Genomic DNA, 24,758 nt, shown 5'->3' on the forward strand with positions numbered 1-24,758 from the left:
TTATTATTCTTATTATTATTAAGTACAGGGCTTGAGCCTGTTTTTTTTGGAAGTTCTTGAAATTTGGAACATGAACTGGCAATCCAGTCAGAACTTGAGATGAAGAGGGTGAATGACATGCAGTAAAGGGCCGCAGGGCGGAGTCAAACCTGCGGCCGCTGCGTCAAGGAGTAAACCCCTATACAGTATATGGGCGCCTGCCCTACCAGGTGAGCTACCCCAGGCGCCCGAATATTCTTTTTAATTTATAAGGCGGGGATGAGAAAGGTTTAAATGCAAAATTAATACATTTTTTAATCTCACTGGATGTATGGATTATGGATAGATTCAGATACATATGCCCAGTTCATGAAATGTTTCTTTATGACTGTATCCTTGAGTATGTAAGAAAAAAATTGCAGACAAATTAGAAGTGTTCAGATTTTTTCTATGTCTGCTAATACATTGAAAACTTGTGCAGCATAATTAAAGACAACAACAAAAACAACAACAACACAAAACTAATTATGTCTTGTAAATTTGAACTTTGCACGTCTTAAAGTGCTCATATTATGCTCATTTTCAAGGGGGAGAGAGATGGGGGATGACACGCAGCAAAGGGCAGCAGGTCGGATTCGAACCCACGCCTCTGCAGGACTCAGCCTACATGGGGCGAACGCTCTCACTGGGTGAGCTGGGTATTTCGAGGTTGTATCAGAATAGGTTTACATGTTTAATTTTAAAAAAACACCATATTTTTGTTGTACTGCACATTGCTGCAGCTCCTCTTTTCACCCTGTGTGTTGAGCTCTCTGTTTTAGCTACAGAGTGAGGCATCACATTTCTGTTACTTCTTTGTTGGGAGTCACCAAGGGGGTAAGAGAGCCTCCACAAAGCGTACCTCCTATGGAGCCATTTTGTTGCTAAAAAGCCATCACCTTCCGCTAGCATTCCATTGACTCCCATTCATTTTGGCGTCACTTTGACAGTGAATAACTTTACATCTGAAGTGTTTAAAGACTCTGTTTGTCCGTTGTTTATTTCTAAAGAAACACGACAATGTATAAAAGGCTCCATTACCTTGTATCTCACGTTATGGCTTTTTGTAAAAATAGGCTTACAATTGTGTCATAACCACGCGACTTTTTGTCGCGCAGTAGAGAAATTACCGTACAGTCAGGAGAAGCTCGCAGGCAGTTTCGACTTACATTAGCTGTCTAATATCATCTAACATCTACGTCGTCAAGCTCAGTTGGAGGCTGCGCAGTAACGCTCAGCGGAAACGTGCTTCTAATAGACTTCACTGGTCTCCGTGGACGTCTACGGCGTCGCTTTGTCCATTTCTTTAACTGTCTATGAGAGACACACATGCGCAGTAGCTAGGTAAGGACTACTAGCCAGTCAGAAGGAGAGTATGAGGGCGAGACACGCTAGCAGCTAGGCGAGCATTATAACGTGTGTTCCAAAGTGACCACGTTTGTCTCTGAAGTAAAGGCTGGACTACAACAGAGCTGTTTGGAGCAGTTTGTGAACAGTGTTTTCTGTTGGAGATGTTAAGTCCCTTTGGGGTGGACTTTGGGCTTTTTCACTTTGTAAACCTATAACATGCACAAAAAAGATATATACCACAATAAAGGAAAGGGAAAAAGCCCCCAAAAAAGCACAATATGAGCACTTTAATGTTTATTTAACTATGATAAAACAAAAAGAACCTGTCCTGTGATATTTTTGCAGAATTTCCTCACTATCAGCCACATGAGGCGGATCGTGTTTTTTTTGCAGTAAATCCTGGACGGCAACATTTACCACAACACCATTTCTGCGGAGCCCTACTCCTGTTACTTCACCTGTCGTTGTAATAGGACGAGAGCAGAGCGCGGATCTCAGCAGACACGGCGTTATCCTGCAGCAGAAGACCCTCAGAGGAGGGGGTTGCAAGAGGGGCTGCCAGCGGGGTTAGGAAAACCAAGACGGGGGGGGGGTTGGCGAGAAAAAAGAAAGGGGTGGAGTGGATAGGAGGTGTGCAACAGGAGGAGTTCAGTGTTTGGATGGCCATGAGAGAAGGGTTGATGCGTGTTTATTAAAGAAATGAATGTTAAGGCATGATGAGAGAAGAAAAAAAGATTTGTTCGAGGATAAAAACAATTCACCCGTTAAAAATGAACGGCGGTTGTTGATGAAAAATGCGCCGTTGATCATGAATAATGTATGAGGACACAAGGATATAATAAAGAAGGATTAAAGAGGCAGAGCCCAGGAGTGATGGATTCCGGACACACAAGGAAAATTGGAAAGGACAAAGAGGAACAGAGAAACAGAAGACAGAGAGTGAGTCAGCGTGTCAGAGATAAGGCCTGTTCTATTCTACAGTACAGAGAAGTAAAGCAGAGTGTGAGTTTGAGATATCGGAGAGGAAATTTTAATTGCGACAGCATCTCTCATGCACATGGACCCGAGGAATTAAAGCTACACACAGTCACATGCAATGCAGGCAAGGTGCTTTCTTTCCCTGCCTTTACATTTATTTTTTGGTCTCAAAGTGACCAAACTGGTCTTTTGTAATTGCATATCCACAGTGATATAATCAGGGAGAGGTCTTACCCATTTCGTGATAGAGTGAGCCCTGTTTTGGTGTGGCAGGGGCCGGTTTCCTTGGCGATGGCAGTTCAATTTTCATTAAGTCATCACAGCACTGTTTCCATTGGCCTGTGTGTTGGAGACAAACGGTCACTTTCAACGAACCAAGCAGCAGAGCCAGAATATAGAAGACTTAATTTTATTTATTATACAACAGTGCCCAATCTCGATGTCCACACTAGAGTGCGGATCGGGCCGCATTTTTTTCTCCCAGCCCGGCCCGCGTCCGACAGAGCATGTACCGAACCCGGCCCGAGCCCGACAGGCATCAAGATATTTATGTCCGAGCCCGACCCGAGCCCGACACAGTTAAAATCTTGTTTTTTCTCATACTAATGACAATTGTTTGTGTGGAAAGCCCACTTTTATTAAGCAACTGTAGGAAGGCATTCGGAAATGTCAACAGATGAGCGCATCAGCGCACACGAGGCAACAAGCGCACGTTAACACTGGTGCTACCTACTATGCTTTTTTTAAATTTTAAATGTTCGATGCCTTATCGCGCTGATGTGACCGACCCGAACCCGAACATCATTTCTAAATATCTGTCCGAACCTGGCCCGGCCCGTCAGGTCCTGTCGGTTCCCGACAGGTCCCGACGGGCTTGGTTCGGGTATCCATCCTCTAGTCCACCCTCACTCTGGGGCGCGTTCCTGCTAAGTCTGTGAGGGCTTAGGGCCATCCCACTGGCAAATCGTCAAGCGTGTGAGGGCTCTCGCGCAGAAATTTGGAGCCCTTTATGCACCCTTTTCGTAAGAGCACATTTCTGCAGACTTCGCCTGAGGGAATTGCCCACAGTTCATAGCATTATGACGCAAACACAGGGGGTTACCAGGGGAAGCCCGAAAGCGTTAAAATAAATGTAAACAAGGAGGATGCAAGCACGGTTGTTTTATTCATCAACAATGTCTTTTAATTTGGCTTAATGCTGCGGTTTTGACAAAAATTAGTAACTTGATTATTTGACTCCTCCACTCTGTAAAGAGCCTGGAAGACGTTCAAATCTTCTTTGGCCATTAAGAAGATAAAAAAAAAGTATAATAAAAAGTCCCAAACCCACAATTGTACCTAACACGTTTTGACGTGGTCAAGGTAATGTAATATGTCGCCACAAAGGTGACGTGAGTAAAGTCAGTGAGGGTTCAGGGCACCTCCAAAAATATGTAACTACTGTATACATCGCGGCGACGCAGAGCGCAACAATTGACTGGTCCGCTTGGCCGTGGCTTGGTAGCGTTGCATTTCCCCCTACTCATTTCTGGGTTCTCCTTCTCCATAAACAACATGAAATCAAGGAGAGGGTTAACTTTTCCTGCTACAGATCTCCCGCCATGGTCAGAAAGCAGCAGGGGAGACACTTTGTTTCTCTCACTGTGACTCTAGAGTCGCTACTCGCTCCGAAGCTAAACACTGTCACTCTCTCACTCGCTCCACCACACACACTCCTAGTCCATAAGATCGACGCACACACCAACGCACAAGTATAAACCTCAGGCCACTTACGTAGGCTACGGCGAAAGCTCTGCGTGGAGCTTCCGCAGGACCATAAATCCCGCTTTAGGGTGGAGATTGGGATTGGGCCAGGGGCGTAACCGGAATTTTCCGAAGCGAGGGGGACAGATTGTTCAAGAGGATGATTTTTATTGAAAGATCCTCTCCCATTTGTCTCTCCTAATCCCGGATTCCGAGTAGCCTACATTTGATTTATGATTGACTGAAACACTGACATTTCCATAAATAGTTCCATACTCTTTTACTCCTTTAGTGTAGGCATGCCCCTTTCGGAGACATTTTTGGCCGTAATAGTCCAAATCTAATGCCACTATTCCATCATATTCACTGATCTTAGTTAATGCATATTTAATTGAGTTTTCCTCCTTATAATTATTTTTATAATATATTATATACATGAGTCCACCAACCAACTGACACAACCTGAGTAATGTGCACGTCACCTACTTATGGTGTGTTCAAATCAACTCAGATGTGTAGTAAGTGTGGGCACCGTCATGGAAAGTACCCCGTGTCTGCTACGCCTTTGGATTGGGCCAATATTTCCTTAAAGTTGAATCCATTAAGTATCTATGGTAGTATGTGTGAGTGACTATGTATCAAACACTTTCTGTGTTAGAGCAAAGCAAGTACTTACTCATGTCGTAGAAATGTTGCCAAAAGGCCTCCATCCACCGGTGTGTGTCGTCCCGGCTGTCTGTTGTCAGGGTGTGTGTGACCTCCTCTCCTCCGTACTGGTTACTGATACAGATATTCTGAACTTTACTTTGGGGGTCTTTCTCTGACGCACGTATTCTGGTCTCCTGAAACACGGGAGCGACAAAAAAAAAAAAATATATACAATCATCGGCCACGAAATCACTACAATTAGGGATGAATGCCAGCACTTCCTGAATGAACAAAACGATCTGCTGCAACAAGTGATCATTACGGCAATTGTAACTGTGTGTCCCCACTGAAAATGAGCCCTCACCAATAAAGCCACTAATTAGTCCTCTTCCAAGCCATTTCCCTTCAGCAATTATCCAACAAAAGGTGCAGACTCCCAATTCCCACATCCTCGCTCTACTCCAAATGTGTCTGGGTCTGTTTATGACCACTAGATGGCAGTGTTGTTCCATTGGTCCTGCTGCACTCCCTCCTCCTTCCTCTTTTTAGGAGAGCCAACTGACTAACAAAAGGATCTGATCTGATCTGACTGACTGACTGGGCTTTAGGTCAGCCGTGAGCTCAGGGTCAGAGGCTACAAAAGGCTGAATGAGTCACTATGGAAGGAACGAGAAGCCCCGCGGCGCATCAACTCTCAGACACAGACACAGGAAATAAGATGATCAAGAACCTGACTGGCTGACTGACTTCGCTTTGGAAAAACGGGAGGGGATGAGAGCAATATGATTCCTAGTTGGATGCGGCAGATACTGTGTCTTAATGTGCACAGTTTTTCAAAGACTTCAAGAACATATTGAACAGATTTCATGCTGGAATCTTTAAAGCCTTTTATCTGGACGTGTCTGCTCTTTTCTAGCCTTGCTGAACATTTACACAGTTACACCTGAAAGCTGAGCAACAGAACCACAGTTTGTTTTTCTACTCTTGGCGTCTGAGCAGCTCTACCGGGGCAACTGAGGGCTAAGTGCCTTGCTTAAGGGAAGAGAAGAGCTCATTTCTTATGTACTTTTTTGGCTCAGAGTCTATCCGTTGGCTTGAGATTCAAACTGGCAGCAATCCACAAGCCCAGTTCCTTTCCATCTTCGCTGCCGCGGCCTCGGGCATTACCAAAAACAACACAACTGTATGGGTTCTGTAAGGCTGGGTCAACCTCTGGAGTGTTTAACTCCATTCCAGATAGTTTCTCTGTTTTCATGCGATTCCTTTGCTGACCTTGTTGATGGCAATAGTGAAAGCTGGCTCAACGTTAGCCTCCACATCTTCTTGCCGGTGGTAACAGAAAAGGCTTGTTCCTTTTAGAGCGGCGTACACTTTTGTCCAACTCTGAGGGTCACCGCCCACCTGCTGCGAGGTAGAGAAAAAGATGAGTCAGGTGTGGAGTAAAAGAAAAGAGAGAGATACACAAAGAGAAACGCCCCAGGTCGAGGGCAGGTGGGTTGGGATCCAAAGGGAGGGATTTGAGGGATGGGGGCAGGGTGAGGCAGAAATTATTATTCTTTTTGTTTCATTTATCCATTTCTTTGTTTTCTTCGTTCAAATATTATATCATTTGTTTTATTTTATTTTGTTTTCTCGTGCAATTGATCACTAGTGTTATACTGATCAAGGCACGTGCATGTGTAATATTCACTTACTTTATTGACACTCCATTAAATTGTAACATCACCCTATATACTTTTATGCAAAAGAAATTAAGTATCACAAAAAAGAGAGATGGCAACATAAGGAGGAGAGGAGGGAAGTGGAGGAGGAGAAAAGACACTGAAATAAACCAGGACGAAAGCCAGAACTGACTGAAACCCTGAGAGGAATAGTCCCCCTGAAAATGACGCATTCACACACAAGCCAACTTACCTTAACTTTCAAACATCCACTCATCATCTGCTGGGTCATGCAGTGAGGCTGAGCTGCGAGGCGGCTACACATGCTGCCATAGAGCGGCAGCCAATACGAGCACTCTTCTACAGGGAGAGAGAGAGAGAGAGAGAGAGAGAGAGAGAGAGAGAGAGAGATGGGCGAAAATAAACACCATGAATAAATAAAATCATTCCCACATGACAATCGAAATTCACACACAAACATGTATAATCATGTGCATCCACGTACGGAGGCACACACACTTCTTCCCCTCCTAACACTGCCTCCCTACAGCATACAAAACAAGGCACAGGGGTGTAAAAGACTGGCAGCTGCAGGGAGTGTCATGAAGTGCAGCAATGAAACTTTACAGCAGGCTGAAGGGCCAATGAATAAAACACTAGGGGCCTGTCTGTCTGAGGGTCTGGGCCCTTGTTAGCCCACATCATTACAGCTTTACACAGCAGTCACCTCATGAGCACAGCCTTTTTTTTTTACTGTGGCCTTCACAATGGCTGTCTGTCAGAGAACATGGGAGGACACAGAGGAAGGGGGAAGGAGGAGGGTGAGGGAAGACGCACGGTACGCTCGGGTTTAAAGGGAAATTATTAGAATGCAAAAGAAAGGGAAGTGAGACAGTGATGAGTGGGAGAAGCACAAAAAACAGACAGATGGCTGCTTTGGCAGAGGAAAGAGAAAGATGGTTGAGGAGACAGATTGATTGAGGCTGCCACTCACCGTTGCCTGAGATGGTGAGGTCATGTGTGCGAAAGCTGTCCTGGACATGTGACAGCGACAGGGTGGTATGAGCTAAGAGGTGGTACTTAGGGCCCCTGTCAACACACAAGAGATGGAAAAGAAATGTATTCTGTGTTTGAGCACGGATGTTCATAAAGATGCCTACTTGCACTCACTGATGTATTATTTCTCTCTCTGTTCTCCCTCTATTCAATATGTATCTGCTATAAAATACAAACTAGCTGATAGGGCTGCACAATATATATTGTTTATATCGTCGTTGCAATATCAACCTGCACAATAAACCCACCGCGAAAGCCTGAGACATATCGCGAAGGACACTCAGAAAAATATTGGTAGAAAACAACAAAAGATACTATAAAATGTCATTCCCTTTTATTTTCAATTCAATGTTCAATTTGTTCAATAAAAGGATGTTGGAAAGGATTTCCTTTCATTTGTTTTAAATTCAACAAGCAATTTGTTGTATTTTTAGCAGAATACTGGTAGCAGAAGAAATGCAGAGCTCATTACACTTTAATATCTGTTTATTTACGTTATCGCATATCACATATTTTCCCCATATCGCGCAGCCCTAGCTAATATTTTAAACTTACGGTACAGAGGGAACTGGCAACAAAAGAGGAGATGCGCCTCCGTTGCTAACAGGACTACATGGCCCAGGCTCCATTGCTGCCCGGAACTTCTTCCCAGCTGATCGCCCCAGCGACGAGCTCAGTTTACTGGCTAGTTTCCTCGGCGTGCTCCCTGCAGAGTAGTCGTCCTCTGAGCAGCAGCTATACAGCTCAACACGCAGCTCAAACCCCGGGCTGGCTTCATTACTGCGAAAAAAAGATACACACCCTGATGAACATTACCATATCAGTGTTTTTTTTATTGTGAGTGTTACCGTTTATGTGGCAGACAGATGACTTACAATACAATGGTGTTGTCAAAGCAAATGTCGGTAAGTGTCCTGTCCACTATCACCATGTCTGTGTCGAAGATCTCTCCTCCCAGCTGCAGCAGGCAGAACACGGCACACCGATGAAGCTCTACAAAAGGCAAGGTGGAAGGGCAGAACAAATAGAAAAAGGAAAATCTGTGAAACATTGCATTTATGTGACATCTTAGTCTATATCCATGACGTTCACTTCCGGGATTGCTAGAGTGCCTTCGGAAATTCCGCCGGATGTCCCTTTTTTTGGCTGGATGTCTGTCACCTTCCGCTTTCTTTGTATTGGAAGTCCGGATTTCTGAGGACTATGGTTAACTGCTCCTCAGATCTCTGCAGGGTAAATCCAGACCGCTAGCTAGACTATCTGTCCAATCTGAGTTTTCTGTTGCACGACTAAAACAACTTTTGAACGTACACATGTTCCACCAAAACAAGTTCCTTCCCGAGGCTATTTTGCAGCGACACCGTGGCTCTCTCTGGCGCTTAGCGCCACCCAAGACGATTGGGATTGGTTCAGAGAAATGCCAATAAACCAGAGCATGCTTTGCCAGACCATCCTCCTCCGTGGCGCTGTGGAGGAAGGTCTGGCAAAGCGAGACTAGTGACACGTGACTCATTAACTGCTTTAACAATGTGTTGAGGCCAGAGGCTAGTTAGGGAAAATGATGGATGAAAAAAGATCAGCTCCTCCACCTGGCTGACAAGCCCGTCTACCTTTAGTTTCAGTTCTCAATGGCAAGCTGTACTAAGAAATCCAATCAAGCATCGTTCAAGCTTGTTTTGTGGCTGAAACTGAAGCCCAATGGTCTGTAATGTTGCGGTAGAGCTGGATAACGACAACTCTCGCCTTCTATATTTTCTAGCTTCTGATATACATTGTGAAGAAACTATCTCAGGAAACACCATATACTGTAAAAATAATGGAAGTAGCTTCAGTGACGTCACCCATTGGTTTGAGGAGTGCTGTTTAGAAGCCAGAAGTGACCTTATTTGGAGAAAAGAGTGGAGTCAGTGTTTTGTATGGTTTCAATAGCGCTGCCCTAAACACTGAAGAGGGAAAGTCGCAGATAGAAATTCAACCCTTCTGACACGAGTCATCCAGCGGAGATTTACTGGCGGGTAAAAGCGGACCTCCGGGTACTGGTGCTGTTCGTCAGCATGTACGGCAGTACACAGAGCTGGTTGAAAATCTGCAGACTTAACGCTAGAGCTAGCTAGCTAGCTTGGCTGAGCAAGACATTTTCAGGTGACCAGAGCATTCCAATTAACTTTGATAAAGTGAAAACACACAGTGAGAGGGTCAACGTTTAAGATGAAAACACGGACAACACCCAAAAACAAGTTGAGGTCAATTTTAATGTCCACAGTGTTAGCATGGTTAGCATTGCTAAGCCTCTGTCCTGATTGACAGGTCCTTAAGCATCCCCTGGTTTATCGTCTATTTTAAAATAAATGGGATCATAATTTACAAAATGAACATCATGCTGTATTGAAGAAGACTTGAAAGTAGCGACTGAGACCATAAACACATTATGAAAATGTTTACTGAGGTAATAAATCAAGTGAGAAGTAGGGTCATTTTCCCATAGACTTCTATAGAAACAGACTTGTTTTTGGAGCCAGTGGAGTTGCCCCCTGCTGGAAATGAGATAGAACGCATGTTTAAGGCACTTCTGCTTGGGAAATACACATGCATGGTAAGGTAGCTATAATACTATTTTTGGGCATGTTTCCCTATGAGTCTGTGTAATGATTAAGGTGAATCCTTGTGCTGAGACCAACACTAACATGTAATATAAATAGCACGCCACCAGGCGGTCTACTGTCTTTCTTTGTGTGTTTTTGCAACTTCTCATTCAAATTCAAGGTTACTACTGGGAAGGCTAAGAGAGGTGGTTTGCTCCTGCTTATGTGCTTCCTGTGTACGGCACATTGACACTTAATATTCACACTCATTATTCCAAGTATGAGCTCAACACTCTGCTTGAAATGCGATTGGACACGTGACAGAGGAACACGCTTTACTCTTCCTCACCTCCTGGGCTCAGTTTATGTCTCGGTGTGCTTAATGGCCTTGACTAACCGCCTCATTAAGCTTTGTTAAGAGTCTACTACCTGTCTCTTGAGTTCATTTATATGCACAGGTCATGCAGATTAATTCCACTGAAGTTGCCAGGGGAGAGAATGCGCTCTGAGGCTGTTATAATGACTGCACAGGGGTTAACTCACATTGACTCTATCCAGAGGAGGCAGGATAGCAAATAGTCAATCTAAAGATGACCATTTTACCATATTTTTCAGTGCACTGTTGGATTCTGAAATGCCATAAAAACATTTTAATATGACCTGGTTCACAGTTATATTCAACAGGATAAAAAAAGGGAGTTCCTTAAATGCCTAACAGACTTCATTTGTTTTCAAATGCCCTATTAATAATGACCCAGTTTAGCACCTGTGTGCTGCTGCTTCTCAGAGCCAAGATGCAAAGCCAGCAGGCCCGAACAGCGGGTCAGGTTGTGCTGCCAGGAGTTTCTCATGTCTAGAAAAATCTGTTCCTGGAAAATACGGAGATATGTGGTAATGCTGCAACAGATTGTATTAATCAGCTCATGGAACTGTGCTTTGAGTAGGAACAAAATGTCATACTGTGTGGTCTGTCTGCACAGTTCAATGGCTCAGCAGAATTTTTAAAATATGAAACTCAAAGCCCAAATTATTGTCCCACCCTCGAGCCAGTGATATAAAGGTGATTTTTGCTCTTTTGTCATGAGGAATCCCACACTCCCCCGATGTGATTATACAAAGCGTTCACACACATTTAACATTCAACAATCATTAATAAATCCTACAGGCGTAAATCATCAAAACTCCATCAATGAACTGCTTCACACGCACACAGAGGTGGCTCCTCACCTCCTTTGTTCTTGAAGTACTCCGTGTCTTTCCACATGAGAGGGATCCGAAGATCTGTAACGACAACAGACAAGGGATTAGACCACAAAAATGTTAATCACCCTTACTGTCTAACTGATATTTGTGCATCTGACTGTGTGTCTCCCTGCCCAATCACTGGCTAAAGTTTCTACAGTTAATTACGGTCTGTGTACGTGTGTGTCTTATGCTCTCCATTTGTGTACCAGGCATGCAGCAGTGCCCCCATGAACCTCCACCCACAAACACACACACACACACATGCTCCCAGTCACACATCTCATTCATATGTATTTCTTTTACCTTCTCATCATGTTCTAAAAACAAACTAAACAATTCAGAAAATGTTGTCTGGTGTGAATTATCTCTCTGCAGTGCGTCTGCGATGCAAACAGAGCAGCTCCATGATCCTTCATCTGAGTGCCCGCTGTCATGTTGCAGTGGGCAGCATCCGCCTGACAAGACGAGCTCGGAATTAAAATGTAACGCTAGGGAGGTTGTTGAAAATTGTATTTGCAATGAAAATTAAAACTTTAGTGCGTATCTTTTTTACATTAACCGAACGTCCGTTACATTCAAGCCATTGCCAAATGAGTTGATACAAAGTTAATTAAGACTATCAGCTCCACAAAACACTTTTTGTATTTCTCAGTATGGCTATGTTTACATGGGGGCGACAGAAACTATGCATTATAGCTTTAATAAAAACATTGTTTTAAAAAAATGTTACGCTAAAGGGATCACAAAGATTTAATTTCTAGGGCCGCAAATAACGAATATTTAATCGTTTGCGATTAATCGATTAGTTGTTTGGTCTATAAAATGTGGTGATTGGTGTTTTAAGCCCCCAACGTCGTACACTAGGATTAGGCAATGGTTAGGGTTAGGTGCCTTGAAGTTGATGGTCGCAGCGCTGCCTTGAAGTCGACGTTGGGGGCTTAAAACCCCATAGAGCATAAAATGTCGAAAAATTGTGAAAAATGCCAATCAGTGTTTCCCAAAGACCAAGATGACGTCCTCAAATGTCTTGTTTTTGTCCACACCTCAAAGATATTCAGTTTACTGTCACAGAGGAGAGAAGAAACTAGAAAAATATTCACATTTAACAAGCTGGAATCAGAGAATTTGTCACTCAAACCGATTAATCAATTATCAAAATAGTTGGCAATTAATTTAATAGCTCTACAATCTTTTGCAGGTCTTTCTCATTGTTCTAAGAACAAAAAAAACATGTTGGAAAAACTATCCTATTGTCTTGGTGTCCCTGGTGTGAATTATCTCTCTGCAGTGCGTCTGCGATGCAAACAGAGCAGCTCCATGATCATTTATCTGACTGCTCGCTGTCATGTTGCAGCGGGCAGAATCTGCAAGTCAGCCTCTACCATCCCAGAATGCTGTGTGGACTGGTCAGACCCTCCTCCGCTCCGCAGCGTGTGGATGGTCTGGCAAAGCGAGACTAGCCTTTGCCTGACAAGAGGAGCTCTGCATTAAATCGTAAAACTAAAAGGGATCACAAAGACTCGACTCCCCTTAAATATTACCGGTCCATGGACAAATCTCCAACAGTATATAATAAAAAATGAGGTTTTACTTGCCTGAGATGGCCACTTTTCCTTTGCACGGGAGTCTGTTGTCCATCGGCCCTGCGTCCGAAGACCTCCGTGTTACCTTCTGCATGACCTGAGCCTCCTTCATCCTCTGCAGCTCCGACATGTAGGCCATGATACGAGTGCTGCAGGTCTGCAGGCTCTTTGCCGCCTCCAACGCCTGGTCTTTCTGGGAGCAGGCGGCCAGCAGCTTGCAGGCCCCGTCGCGCATCCGGATCTCATGGTCAATCTTCTTCTGGATATCGCTGTCCTGCAAAAGGGGCAAGGATTGGTGGAGGGGGGAGGAGAGCGGAAGAAAGAGCGAGTGTAAGGGAAATGAGGCTTAAATGACGGATAATGACACAAAGAATCTTGTCTTTGGCAAATGGAGGAAGACATTATTAGAGAAGTGCAAGGGGTGAATTGAGGGAGGTAGAGAATAGGCATGACTTGTCTAACAGACAGCGATACAAAGAAGGCCCTTTCTGGCAAGAATGGGAGAAATGAAGAAAAGAAGAAGACGTCAAGAGTGTCTGCATTAGATTACAGGTCTCTTGTGGATACATTAGTGAGGTGTGTCTCTGAACGCACTCAGGAGTCTGTGTTCAGTGGTGCGTGTGCGTCAGAGTGGTGGCATGGATATTATTCAAACCTCCAAATGTGGCCTTTTTCCCTCTTACCGACGAGCACACCCCTCCGCTGAGCAGACACGTAGATGCTGAATCATTCACATATCGCACACACACACACACACACACACACACACACACACACACACACCACGCAGAGGGAGCAGCACATCTCAAGTGAGAGAATAAAGAATGAAGCTGTCAAACATTAAACCTCTGCTGCCCAAATGAGAGACCCCAGACACACAGATGTACACATACACACGTCTAGCCACTGTCCCTTTCTTCTTCAAGCTGCTTTGCCAAAAGAAAAAAAAAACAACCTCTCTTTACACGTATGCAAGAGTACACATAAACCGTGTTTTCCCTAGGTTTGTGAAAGACTTAGGTGCATGTATTTGGCGGGTGGGATAGAACTCCTCCCTCAAGAAAATGTTGTGTTTGTCAATAAAAAAGGCAATTTTACATCATTTTGGAGCATTATTATTAAGCTAGGGCAGCTAATAAATAAATAACATTGAAAAAGCTTAAAGACAGAACGTGTTAAAGAAGTCCACTGGGCACCAACTACAATCATTAGATCTGCCGAGTCATTTAGTTAGTTTTGGTTATCACATTGATTTAACATTCATTCTTAGGTGGTGACCAAAATGGTTTGTGTGCTGCACCTAAAGGCTGTTTTATGCTTCTGCGTCGAATCGACGGCGTACCCCCGCAAACCCCTCTGCGTTGCCGCGAACCCCCCTCCGAGCCCTCCGCCGTAGCTCGACGTGCACCTCCTAAAATTTGTAACTTTGCGTCGAGGCGAAGTACTGTGATTGGTCAACTGGTCCTGTGTGTTGATAGCAAGGGGGTAAGCTTCGCTTCAGAGCTCGAATCTCCTATGGCGCCATTTTGATGCTACAAAGCGATCACCCCCCGTTAGTATTCCATTGACTGCCATTCATTTTGACGTCACTTTGACAGCGAATAACTTTACATCTGAAGCGTTTAAAGACTTTATTTGTCCATTGTTTATTTCTAAAGAAACATGACAATGTATAAAAGGCTCCATTACCTTGTACGTCACGTTATGGCTCCGTAGCAGACTTTTTTGTAAAAATAGGCTAACGATTGTGTCATAACCACGGGACTTACTGTCGCATAGTAGAGGAATTACCGTATAGTACAGGAGAAGCTCGCAGGCAGTTTGGACTTACATTAGCTGTTTAAGTTTAATTACTTATGTTAACTAGCATTTTAGTTAGCAATAATTAGCCAGTGTCTATGTTATCTCCTTACATATACCTACGCTCTCCTTCTCTGCAAGATTGGGAATGATTGAGATTTCTCTTGGCACAGCTACCAGAAGACTTACAACTTTCAGACAGGTTGCTCACGTCACATTTACGTTGTTTCTCTCAGTTGGAGGCTGCGCAGTAACGCTCAGCGCTCACCGGAAAAGTGCTTCTAATATCCTTCACTGGTCTCCGTCCAGAGCAACGGGATCTGTTGGTCCATTCTTATATACAGTCTATGGTTGATAGTCGGTGTTTCAAGCAGCCTACTGTGGGGAGTAGCAACATGCTAGTTCACTGACATAAGCTTTGCAAATAAACTCAGACATATTTTGGTTACAATGACGGGGTTATCCGTTTGTCTATATGTCTGTAACATTTTCAAATTAGCACTTTGCCAGCAAGCAGTACTTTGTGGGCATGTTGTGCTAAAGTTTGCTTGCTAACATAGCATAAACTGGCTGGCAGACACCTCGCAAATAACCTCAGACTTATTTTCTGGTTACAGTAACTAGGTCAATGGATTTTACTGTGTCTATTTCTCGATACTTTTTTTTTACAAAATCTAAGCAAGAAAAGGCCAAACAAATAAGATTAATATTTGTGCACGACAATCTATGGGGTTTGCCATGCTGAGTACCTTTTCGGTGGCGAGCGACACAGACGCAGGCGACACCCCCAAGCGTTATGGCGGTGAAATGCACCGCGATGCAAAGCAACCCCGACGCAGAACTCCGAAAGGGTCACGACGCCGTAGGAGCGACGACGTAGCTACGGCGTGGAGTTGACGCAGAAGCATAAAACAGCCTTAAGCCTTATAATGGCAGGGACAAGCCTGCACACTCACAGACCCAAACACATGGAGACAGAAAAGGTTCCTCAATCCTGAACTGTCTGGCTCTGCCTCTGGTGATGCTGTCCAGAGTTTAAACAAATCTGTAAGCCCCTCTTCACTCTATTAGCGGTACAAAAATACTGAATGCATGAAGTTGAAAGAGATGACAGTGAGGGGAAGAACTAACGTATGAGGTGAGAGGGATGAGAGTGCACAAAGGGATCCAAAGAATCAAACAAAGACCAAGCGAGAGCAAAGCCGGGTTGCCCTTGAGTGTTCGAGCCAGCGCTCTTTTCCAAGCTGAAACACCTTTGAATCATGAATTTGCACATCAGTGGCTTCAATACAAGGAATATTGATCAGTACGGTCATCTTTAAAGAACTGTTTAAAACAAAAAGGAAGACATGAAGGTTATTTTTTTATAATAAATTAATGAACAGTCCAACATCTGCCCGACTGCTGGAGTGTATGTGTGTGTGTGTGTGTGTGTGTGTGTGTGCGTGTGTGCGTGCGCGCATGCGTGCGTGCGTGTCGGTCCTCTTCAGTGATCCATTAACAAGCTTACACTCTCCCCACAAATAATTGCTAATGCTCTCTTTGCCCTTCTTTTACCACCGCTCTCCCCCCTGATAAATGCACCTTCTCCTCCTCTACTCTGCTATTTCTCATTTATCTCTCTCTCTCTCTCTCTCTCTCTCTCTCTCTCTCATGAATTTTTTATTCTTTTGATTTAAGCTTTTACACTTTCACTGCTCATTTTCCTCTGCCTTCTCTCACATGCCGTCCGTTCCACTTCACCGTCCTCAATCCACTTTTCTTTCTTCTCCTCCACACCCCCTTTCCCCCTTTCTACCTGTCTCTGTGTTAGCACGAGTCCCACGCTTTGTTCAACAGAGGCGCAGTGGGAGAGGAATGAATGCAGTCTGGACATAAAAGTCCGCATTTGGATGCAGATTCTTGCTTGGACGCAGTGCTCATCAAAATGAGGTTTTGTGTAGCTTCTGATTAAACCCCAGTATTAGAAAAAAAAGATGCTTCTTGGCATATAACCACACATGGTGGTGAAAGCTGCACCAACAGCTGTAAATCACACATAAGAATCCAAATATTCTGTCTCTACACCAAACCACCAACACATTGAAACACAGTAGGTAATAGTTTGGCATGTGTTACAGTATCACTTGCTGCAATAACAGTAAAACAATAAAATCAAAAGAGACGGGGGTGATTACTAGCAGATTTTTCATCGGAGACACTGCCAGAATGAAGAATTATCAGACCAAATGAGAGCATGATTGAGTGTACTTATACTGATGAAGATAATGATGAGTCTAGAGTGGTGTAAAATCGACACTGTGGCTGCTGAACACAATGTAGCTCCGCAAATAAGCCTGCCAGTTAAATAAACACTTTCACTGACTGAAAAAGCAATGCCAGTCCTCGACTGCGAAAGAAAGGAGACCAAATGACAGCAACGGTGTAAACATACAGTAGATGGCACTTAAATACTGGATGTCTGCAAGGTACAAGTGAGGAATTCACTTTTACAAGGGTTTGTTGATGTATGAGAGTTTATTGGTTGATTGAGTTGGTTTTCTTCCATCCGAGTGTCTGTTTATGTGGAGAGAATAGTAATTCTAACTGAGAACGGGAGACAAACTCACATTCAAGCCTGCGTTTATGTTTCAGATTTCTTTTGCAGTATATCATTAACTGATACTTTAAGAGAGAGCTTTAAAAGAGAGCAAGAGCACAACATTTGTATATCCAAATATTACAATAATGAGCACAAGGTTTGAAACTCCCAGACAACAAACATGAAAAAGCATCCACTGTTCTACTACTGTAGTACTAAATCTACATCTTATTTTTGGATTATTTTTTTATTTTTAACTTGACAGGACAGTTAGGTGAGAAAGGGGGGAGAGAGAGGGGGAAGACATGCAGGAAATCGTCACAGGTCGGATTTGAACCCTTTACCTCTGTGTCGAGGCATAAACCTCTCAGTATATGTGCGCCTGCTCTACCCACTGAGCCAACCTGGCCACAAGAGAGAATCTACATCTTTAAAACAAAAGTCCTACTAACAGGGGAAACAGACTAGATTCAGTGCTGGAATCCTTTTTCATAAATTGATTAGTTCATTGATGACAACTTAGATAATCAATTAATCGCTGAAGCAATTCACCATGTCATCAAATATCTGACTTTTGCAGAAAACTGGTTCTCAAATGTCAAATCTGTCAGATCTGTTGTTTAACCCTCTTTCATATCAATGTAAACTGACTGAATACACCAACTTGTTTTGTGGAAAAGAATATGGCTATATTATTCGATCAGAACAAAACCATTAGTTGTGAGCGATAAACATAAACAGAGAAGGGGGAGGGGGATTGTAAACCGAGGATAAATAGAGAAATGTATCGGAGCCGGAGGCTAGCCAGCCAACTTTGAAGGAATGTACGCACATGCACCCACCCACACACACCCACACACACAGAGTAAAGGAGCTGTCACTATAGTCCAGTTTCATGCAGCGGGTCTTAGGAGTGACCTGCTAGTAGGAGGTCCTGTATTTATAGCAGCTAAATTAACAGGCTTCTCCTTCTGGGGGATCTTAGAATAGAAGACGAGCAGCCTGACTCTAACTCTAATCCATGTGTCTGTCTGTCTGTGTGTCGACATAAACACTCACAGACGTCAAAGTAAGAGATAAACACACCAAACAACAAGCAACAATAAGCAGGACACATGTCTAGAGTAGACTAGGGCTCAACAATTAATCCTTTTTTTAAATCAAAATCGCGATTTCAAACAATGCAATTAGCTAATCGTGAAGAGTGATTGTTGTATTTATACTGTGTTTTGGAAGATAACTTGTGGAATAATGTTACATGTCACAGATTGTTTACAGAAATGCACTATTTTTCGGGATCTTTCATTTATGTTTTAATACTTCATTAAACCTCCTGTTGTCCTCGGGTCAAATTTGACCCGATTTCAAAGTTTCTACCTCAGAAATATGTCTTTCAAGCAAATAGCCCAAAAATAACACGAATGGTTCCATACAACGCTCTTCACAAGTAAAATGAATGGTCAGTTCACTACTTTCATTGAATTTGGGGTGTTATATTCAATATAGCGTTTGAAAAAACAATGAAATGGTTTCTAAACAGTATCCTGATTAAACTTTGACGTTCTGTGATTATGCACTCAATCATAACTATTTGCCGAAATAATTCATAATTTCAGCTTTGCTTAACTCAAAAATGAAGTATAATTTCATTTAAAGGTGCTGTAGGTAGGATTGTGACTTAGCCAAAAGATTTGAACATCGACAACTTCTCAGTCCCTCCCGCCTTTCCGCTAAAGCCCAAAACGGTCTCCTAAGCCCCTCCCCCCACAAGGGAGAGCTGTGCACGATAGAGCGCGTGTGAAGAGGGGGGAAGGGGAGGAAACCTATCTGCAGCTCGTGCACAGGAAAGGGGGAGGGGAGGACACTATGAAATGCGTGTGCCTGAGCAGCGATTGACACGCAGTTAGACACCCCCCCCCCCACGGCCCTGATTGGTGTATCTGAATTGGTGTATCTGTATCTTTTTGCTAATCGCACTACAGGCTGTAGGTGGTGCCAGAGGAGCCAGATTTTTTTTTAAATTACCTGCTTCATGTAGCTCTACTCGAACATAGGGTCAGTTTCAGCAAATATGACAGAAAGTTAGTTTTATAAGACTTACCTACTGCACCTTTAAATGAGGTTTACTGACCATGAACTTAAAAAATAGTGTAAAACTAGTGGTAATAAGTTGATGTTAGTGGTGAATCCGGTGGTATTAAAAAAAAAAGGGACAGAAAAGAGTGACGGAAACCTCAAAAAACCACAGCAACCTTAAAAAAAAGCATCTAAAAAAGGGTTAACCCAGAAGGAAAACAAGTTGCATGATCGACGGGAAGACAACACAAGGGTTAACATGATCGTAGGTGCAATATGTAACTAAAAAAAGAATAATCGCAAATCGAATCGTAATCGCAATATCTGGCAGGAAAATCGCTATTACATTTTTTCCCTAAATAGTTCAGCCCTAGTCTAGAGTGGATGATTTTTCTTCTTAAAATCTTTCAAATATACTCACAGACACACATAAATACAACCTCACCAACACACATATATAGTCACAGTGATTCCTTCACACAGAGTGGCAGGTGTTAGACCAGTGGGCATTGCCAGAGAGGCTGACTGTCTCTGATGGTGGCTGTGTGGACAGCAGCCAGATAGAGGGTGAACGAAAAGTGCATGGGCGATGGGGATGCAGTGCATGTTGGGTATCGAGCAGCAACACAGAGGGGAGGTGGTGCTGTCAAAGAAAACAGGGGGGGGGGGGAGTGGCCTTGAGGAAAAGAGTAGAGAGAGATGTGTGTTGACACGGCGAAAGGTCTGGAGGTGGAGTGTGAGAGGCAGTTGGGAGAAGAAAAATCAAAGATAAGAACGGGAACTGCAAGCGGGAGAAAGGAAAGAGGAAGCGCTGAATGTCAAGAGACTAGCACGGAGTAGGGTGAGGAGATGGGGAGGGAGGGATGGTGAGGATGACAACCAAGAGGGAGGTGGATCAAGAGAAGACAACAATGATTGGAAAAACACAAAGTGCTGGTAAAAGGGATAGGAGGAGACAGAGATTTGGCAACAGGGAGAGAGGTGGTGGGATCTATATGAGCAAATCTGCTGCCGAGGTAACGAAGCGTGACGCTCTGTAAGTGAGCAGGCGTGGAAATAATTGGGAGAGATGTTGTCTTTTTCAGAGAGGAAAAAAAAAAAAAAGACTCTCCAATACTTGACAGTTGCACTAATGGCTTAAGACAGAAAACTTTTTAATTACTTTCTGGCAATTAACTTTGAAAGACAATTTCAACGGCATACTGTAACAGGACAGTTACCTCATACTCAGACCATTATTATTCTTAGGATGTTTTTTCGAGAGACGGTAGAGTGGGTAGGCCATTAATCACGGGGCTGGTGCTTCATCCTTGAGCGAGATAACGTGTGTTTATTAAAATAAATTGGGATAAAAATGTCTTTCAAATGAGTGTAAGGAATAGGGTTGGGTACCGAAACCCGGCGCCAATATCTACCGGACCGAATGACAACTGCCACTTAAATGCCTGCGCTGCCCTCCGGTGCTCCGAAACGGACCTTACAGGCAACAGTAGCATCACTGCACGTGATGCTAGTTAACACTACACTTGCAGAAGGTAACGTTAGCCTACCGTTAGCTAGTACAGTGGTTCTCAACCTTTTAGAAACGCGACCCCCCTGAATAGTGAGCTTGGTGTTCGCAACCCCCCACTCCCCTTGATGAGACAAAGAGCACTGCAAACCAGTGTAGACAGCTGTTTCTGCAAATAATGCTTTGGTTTAATGTTTAGTTTTAGCAGCTAGCATCTAGCTAGCATCTAGCTAGCATCTAGCCTTGTCCAATGTGCTTCAGGCTCTGTGATGCGTTTATGACTTTTTCTCTCCCCCTTTTTCTCTGAGTTCCAGACCCTTCTGATTTACAAATGAAGCTCTGAGTATAACACATGAAATGTACCAAACTCACACTGTAAGGTAAAAAGAACAAAAAAACATTCCCCAGTCTAGAATATGTTATTTCATTTTTTTCACCCCAACCATCTGGCGACCCCCAGAAATTATCTGTGACCCCCTTGGTGGTCCCAACCCCTAGGTTGAAAACCACTGAGCTAGTAGAAGGCTTAAACACTGTTAAAATCCTGACAGCTAAACGGTCTAACTTATGGCTGTATTTCACCGGGACTTTTTCAAGAGACCACGGCCACTGTTGAAGTTGTCGGAGAAACAATTTCATGATGCATTCTACTGCACCATGAGAAACTCAAGCTGTTGGTGTAAAGTACACGTTTTGTCGTTTAACAGCCATTGACTGGTGAAATAAGTTGTTATTACATTATCAATAAATCATTATTTAAGGTGCTCTTCTTCATCTTTTTAAAGTATCGGTTCAGGCACCGTTTAGGTACCGGGAAAAACCCAAATGGTACCCAACCCTAGTAAGGAATAATGACATGAAAAATAGAATATCACCGATAATAACAGCAAAAGTAAAAAAAAGTAGTATTCCAACAACAATATATGTTGAATGCATCACTGTACCAATGAAACCTTTCAGCAGATAACTTGACGCCTCAGTAGATACCAGATGGTCACTTCCTCTAACACCTCTCTTTCCCTGTCATGCTGTGTGTGTTGATCCTCCCTTGTGTGTCTGTGGGTTGTGATCTCAGAGACATTAACACACACACACACACACACACACACACACACACACACCTACACAAACATGCTGGTTTGGGGATTTGACGCCGCCGCAGATGGTGTGTAATGGTTTGTTTACGATGTGTTGTTCCACATGAGTAGGCTTTGCTGTTCAGACCACTGACCCTTGGCCTCTGACCTCCATCCCTGAGCCGACCAGACGGCTGCAGCTCCAGCATGGTGTTAGCTTTAACTCGCAAATGAGTATTAAACACAGCAAGAAACAACACAGTTTGCTTCGCAAAGAAGAACCTTATTAGTTCAAACTTGGGAATGAACGTGACAGACGGGAGGAGGAGTTATAGAATACAGAATATGAGTTTACATTTACAAAACTATTTATATTCGTAAAATGCTGCAACTAAATTTAGAGCTGAAAACAGAACGCATATTTTCTCGGGCTGAAACTAACGATTTTTTAAATTGTCGAATATTCTGTAGATTATTTTCTCGCGTAATCGATTCGTTGTTTGCTCTCTAAAATGTCAGAAAATGGCGAAAAATGTGGATCAGTGTTTCCCAAAGCCCAAGATGACGTCCTCAAATGTCTCGTTTTGTGCACAACTCAAAGATATTCAGTTTACTGTCACAGAGGAGTGAACAGACTAGAAAAATATTCACATTTAAGAAGCTGAAATCAGAGAATTTGTACCTTTTTTTTCATAAAAAATGAATAAAACCGATTAATCGATCATCAAAATAGTTGGCGATTAATTTTAATAGTTGAAAACAAATCGATTCATCTTTGCAGCTCTAATATTTTCACCAGCATACTTTTAGCCATTCAGCATTTAACATCACTTTGGTCCTGGCTGAGATATCTCAACAACTATTGGATGGCTTGCCATGAAATTTGGTACTGATATTTATGTTCACCTTAAGAATGAATTATAATGAAGTCAAATTACATTACTTTGGTTTACGACTAGATACCTGTAAACTAAGGACATTCCCATCAGCCTCAGCTGTACTTTGTGTTAACTGCTAATTAGCAAATGTTAGAATGCTTGCTAAACTAACATGGTGAACATGGTAAACATTATACCTGCTAAGCATCAGCATGATAGTCAATGTGAGCATGCTGTGCACAAAACCATGTTAGTAGAGACATTGTCCTTCTGCATCTGCATGGTTTCTGCAATTAAGAACATTGACCATACACAATCCAACCATAAACTAGGCTTTGACCTAGTCTTTCTTTAACAGACAAGAGGCCGCAGCTGACTGACCCAATACAAAAAAATGGTTGGACAAACCACTGGACAAGAGTGAAAGAGGTTGATAGAAAATAAGAGAGTAGTAAGAGGACAACAGTGGAGAATAACAACAGCAGGATTAAAACACACTCAGACAAAAAGGCAAAGGTCTTTCTCTCTCTCTCTCACACACACACACACACACACACACACACAATCACACACACACACACACACACACACACACACACACACTAAAAAACAGTCAGGACAAACCCAAAAGCTCACACAGACACACGGAGATGCGCAATCTGTCAATGATCATGGCCAGAGCCATTCAAATTGACACAAATGTGTTCCGTGCTCCGTTTCCTTTTCACATACATATACACACACACACACACACACACACACACACACACACACTTCACCAAGAATTGCAAATTCCTGACCACTCCCATACATGGGGACTTCACTGACAAAACGGCTGGCTTTCAGTTAGCCAGCCACAACTATGTGCCTCGCCTTCCTCCCCACCCTCTTCCGCTACTTTCCCTCATTCTCGCCCTCTTCCCCTCCCACACCCAGAGCACGGCTGCAGTTTAGGATGGAGGGAGCGGTTGAGAGTGCATAAAGAGAGATAAATGAAGAGAGAGAAAAAAAAATAATCAATGGCAAATTACCTAAAAGAGGGTTAGACTAAAACGAAAAGCGAGAATGAAGATACAAGTAGAGTATAGGGAGAGCGGGAAGAATGAGGAAGGAAGAAGAATGAATAGAATGGGTGGATGGATGAAATGAATTGAGTGGTAAGTGAATTGCTGGGATGATGGGGAAGGAAGTCACTTTAGCAGACTGTCAGTAACACACAACACATGTCACCATCATACTCATGCCCAGAGACACAAAGCAAAGCACACATTAGGCGCAATACGCATACAAATGTGCAATGATCTTTCAGAACAAATACCATGGCGGATTAGGAGAAAACAGACAACAATCCCAACCCAAACCACTCAAAAACAATGATCCAATTCACCAAACAACGTCCTACAGTGTCCCAGACTCCAGCTGCTGCTGCTGGGAAGCCTGAGCGCTACAACAGTGGAGGGAACTGGTTTGGTGCTGATCATGGAAGACTGAGAGGAGGGAGGGAGGGAGGGGGGAGAGAGAAACAGTAACCGGGTGGAGTGTTTACTTTCGCCTTTTTACGACAGCAAGAGCTACAAAGCAGTCCAAGTCTGTTCAGCGCCAGGACATTAACACACACGCACGCACGCACGCACGCACGCACACACGCACGCACGCACACAATTAAGTTTCAATAGCGGACCTTCAGGGTTCAACGTCAAGTTTTTTCACTTGTCCGGTCGGGCAGGTGATAATAAATTCTACTTGTCCGAAGCTAATTTTTACTGGCCCCTATAAAAATTGTTGTTTTCCGGAAAAACACATCAAAAAAAGTTCAAGAAAACGGAAAACGAAAACCGTCAAAAGCGTAGAAATTCTTAATGGGTCAACGGCATGTTCAAATCAAAATACACAACAAGCATTGTCCGACGGGGGCAAGCGAACGAAAACGTCATTTATGATACGATGATGCCCGACCAGGCGAGTAGGTTGTT

General features: G+C 43.4%; 1 protein-coding gene across 8 annotated transcripts in view; it reads right to left on the minus strand.

The window, feature by feature from the left end:
- rtkn (rhotekin) overlaps positions 1 to 24,758 on the minus strand; it is an 88,310-nt gene that overhangs the window by 4,047 nt on the left and 59,505 nt on the right. For 6 of the 8 annotated variants that reach the window (XR_004896212.1, XM_031305190.2, XM_031305185.2 and 3 more), the window contains 9 exons: positions 12,877 to 13,138; positions 11,264 to 11,317; positions 8,330 to 8,447; positions 8,010 to 8,234; positions 7,393 to 7,487; positions 6,652 to 6,758; positions 6,010 to 6,141; positions 4,766 to 4,931; positions 2,581 to 2,685 (listed from right to left, as the gene is read on the minus strand). Coding sequence is in view for 7 of the 8 variants with exons in the window: in XM_031305190.2 (XP_031161050.1) it covers positions 2,581 to 2,685; positions 4,766 to 4,931; positions 6,010 to 6,141; positions 6,652 to 6,758; positions 7,393 to 7,487; positions 8,010 to 8,234; positions 8,330 to 8,447; positions 11,264 to 11,317; positions 12,877 to 13,138 (1,264 nt within the window). In the remaining variant the exon portion in view is untranslated. Of the gene's footprint in view, positions 1 to 1,826; positions 1,924 to 2,580; positions 2,686 to 4,765; positions 4,932 to 6,009; positions 6,142 to 6,651; positions 6,759 to 7,392; positions 7,488 to 8,009; positions 8,235 to 8,329; positions 8,448 to 11,263; positions 11,318 to 12,876; positions 13,139 to 16,462; positions 16,467 to 24,758 lie in introns of all 8 variants that reach the window. The other 2 variants (XM_031305188.1, XM_031305189.2) reach the window with 2 other exon arrangements.

Source organism: Sander lucioperca, chromosome 2 (genome assembly GCF_008315115.2).
Source record: "Sander lucioperca isolate FBNREF2018 chromosome 2, SLUC_FBN_1.2, whole genome shotgun sequence".
In the NCBI taxonomy this organism is placed as follows: domain Eukaryota; kingdom Metazoa; phylum Chordata; class Actinopteri; order Perciformes; family Percidae; genus Sander; species Sander lucioperca.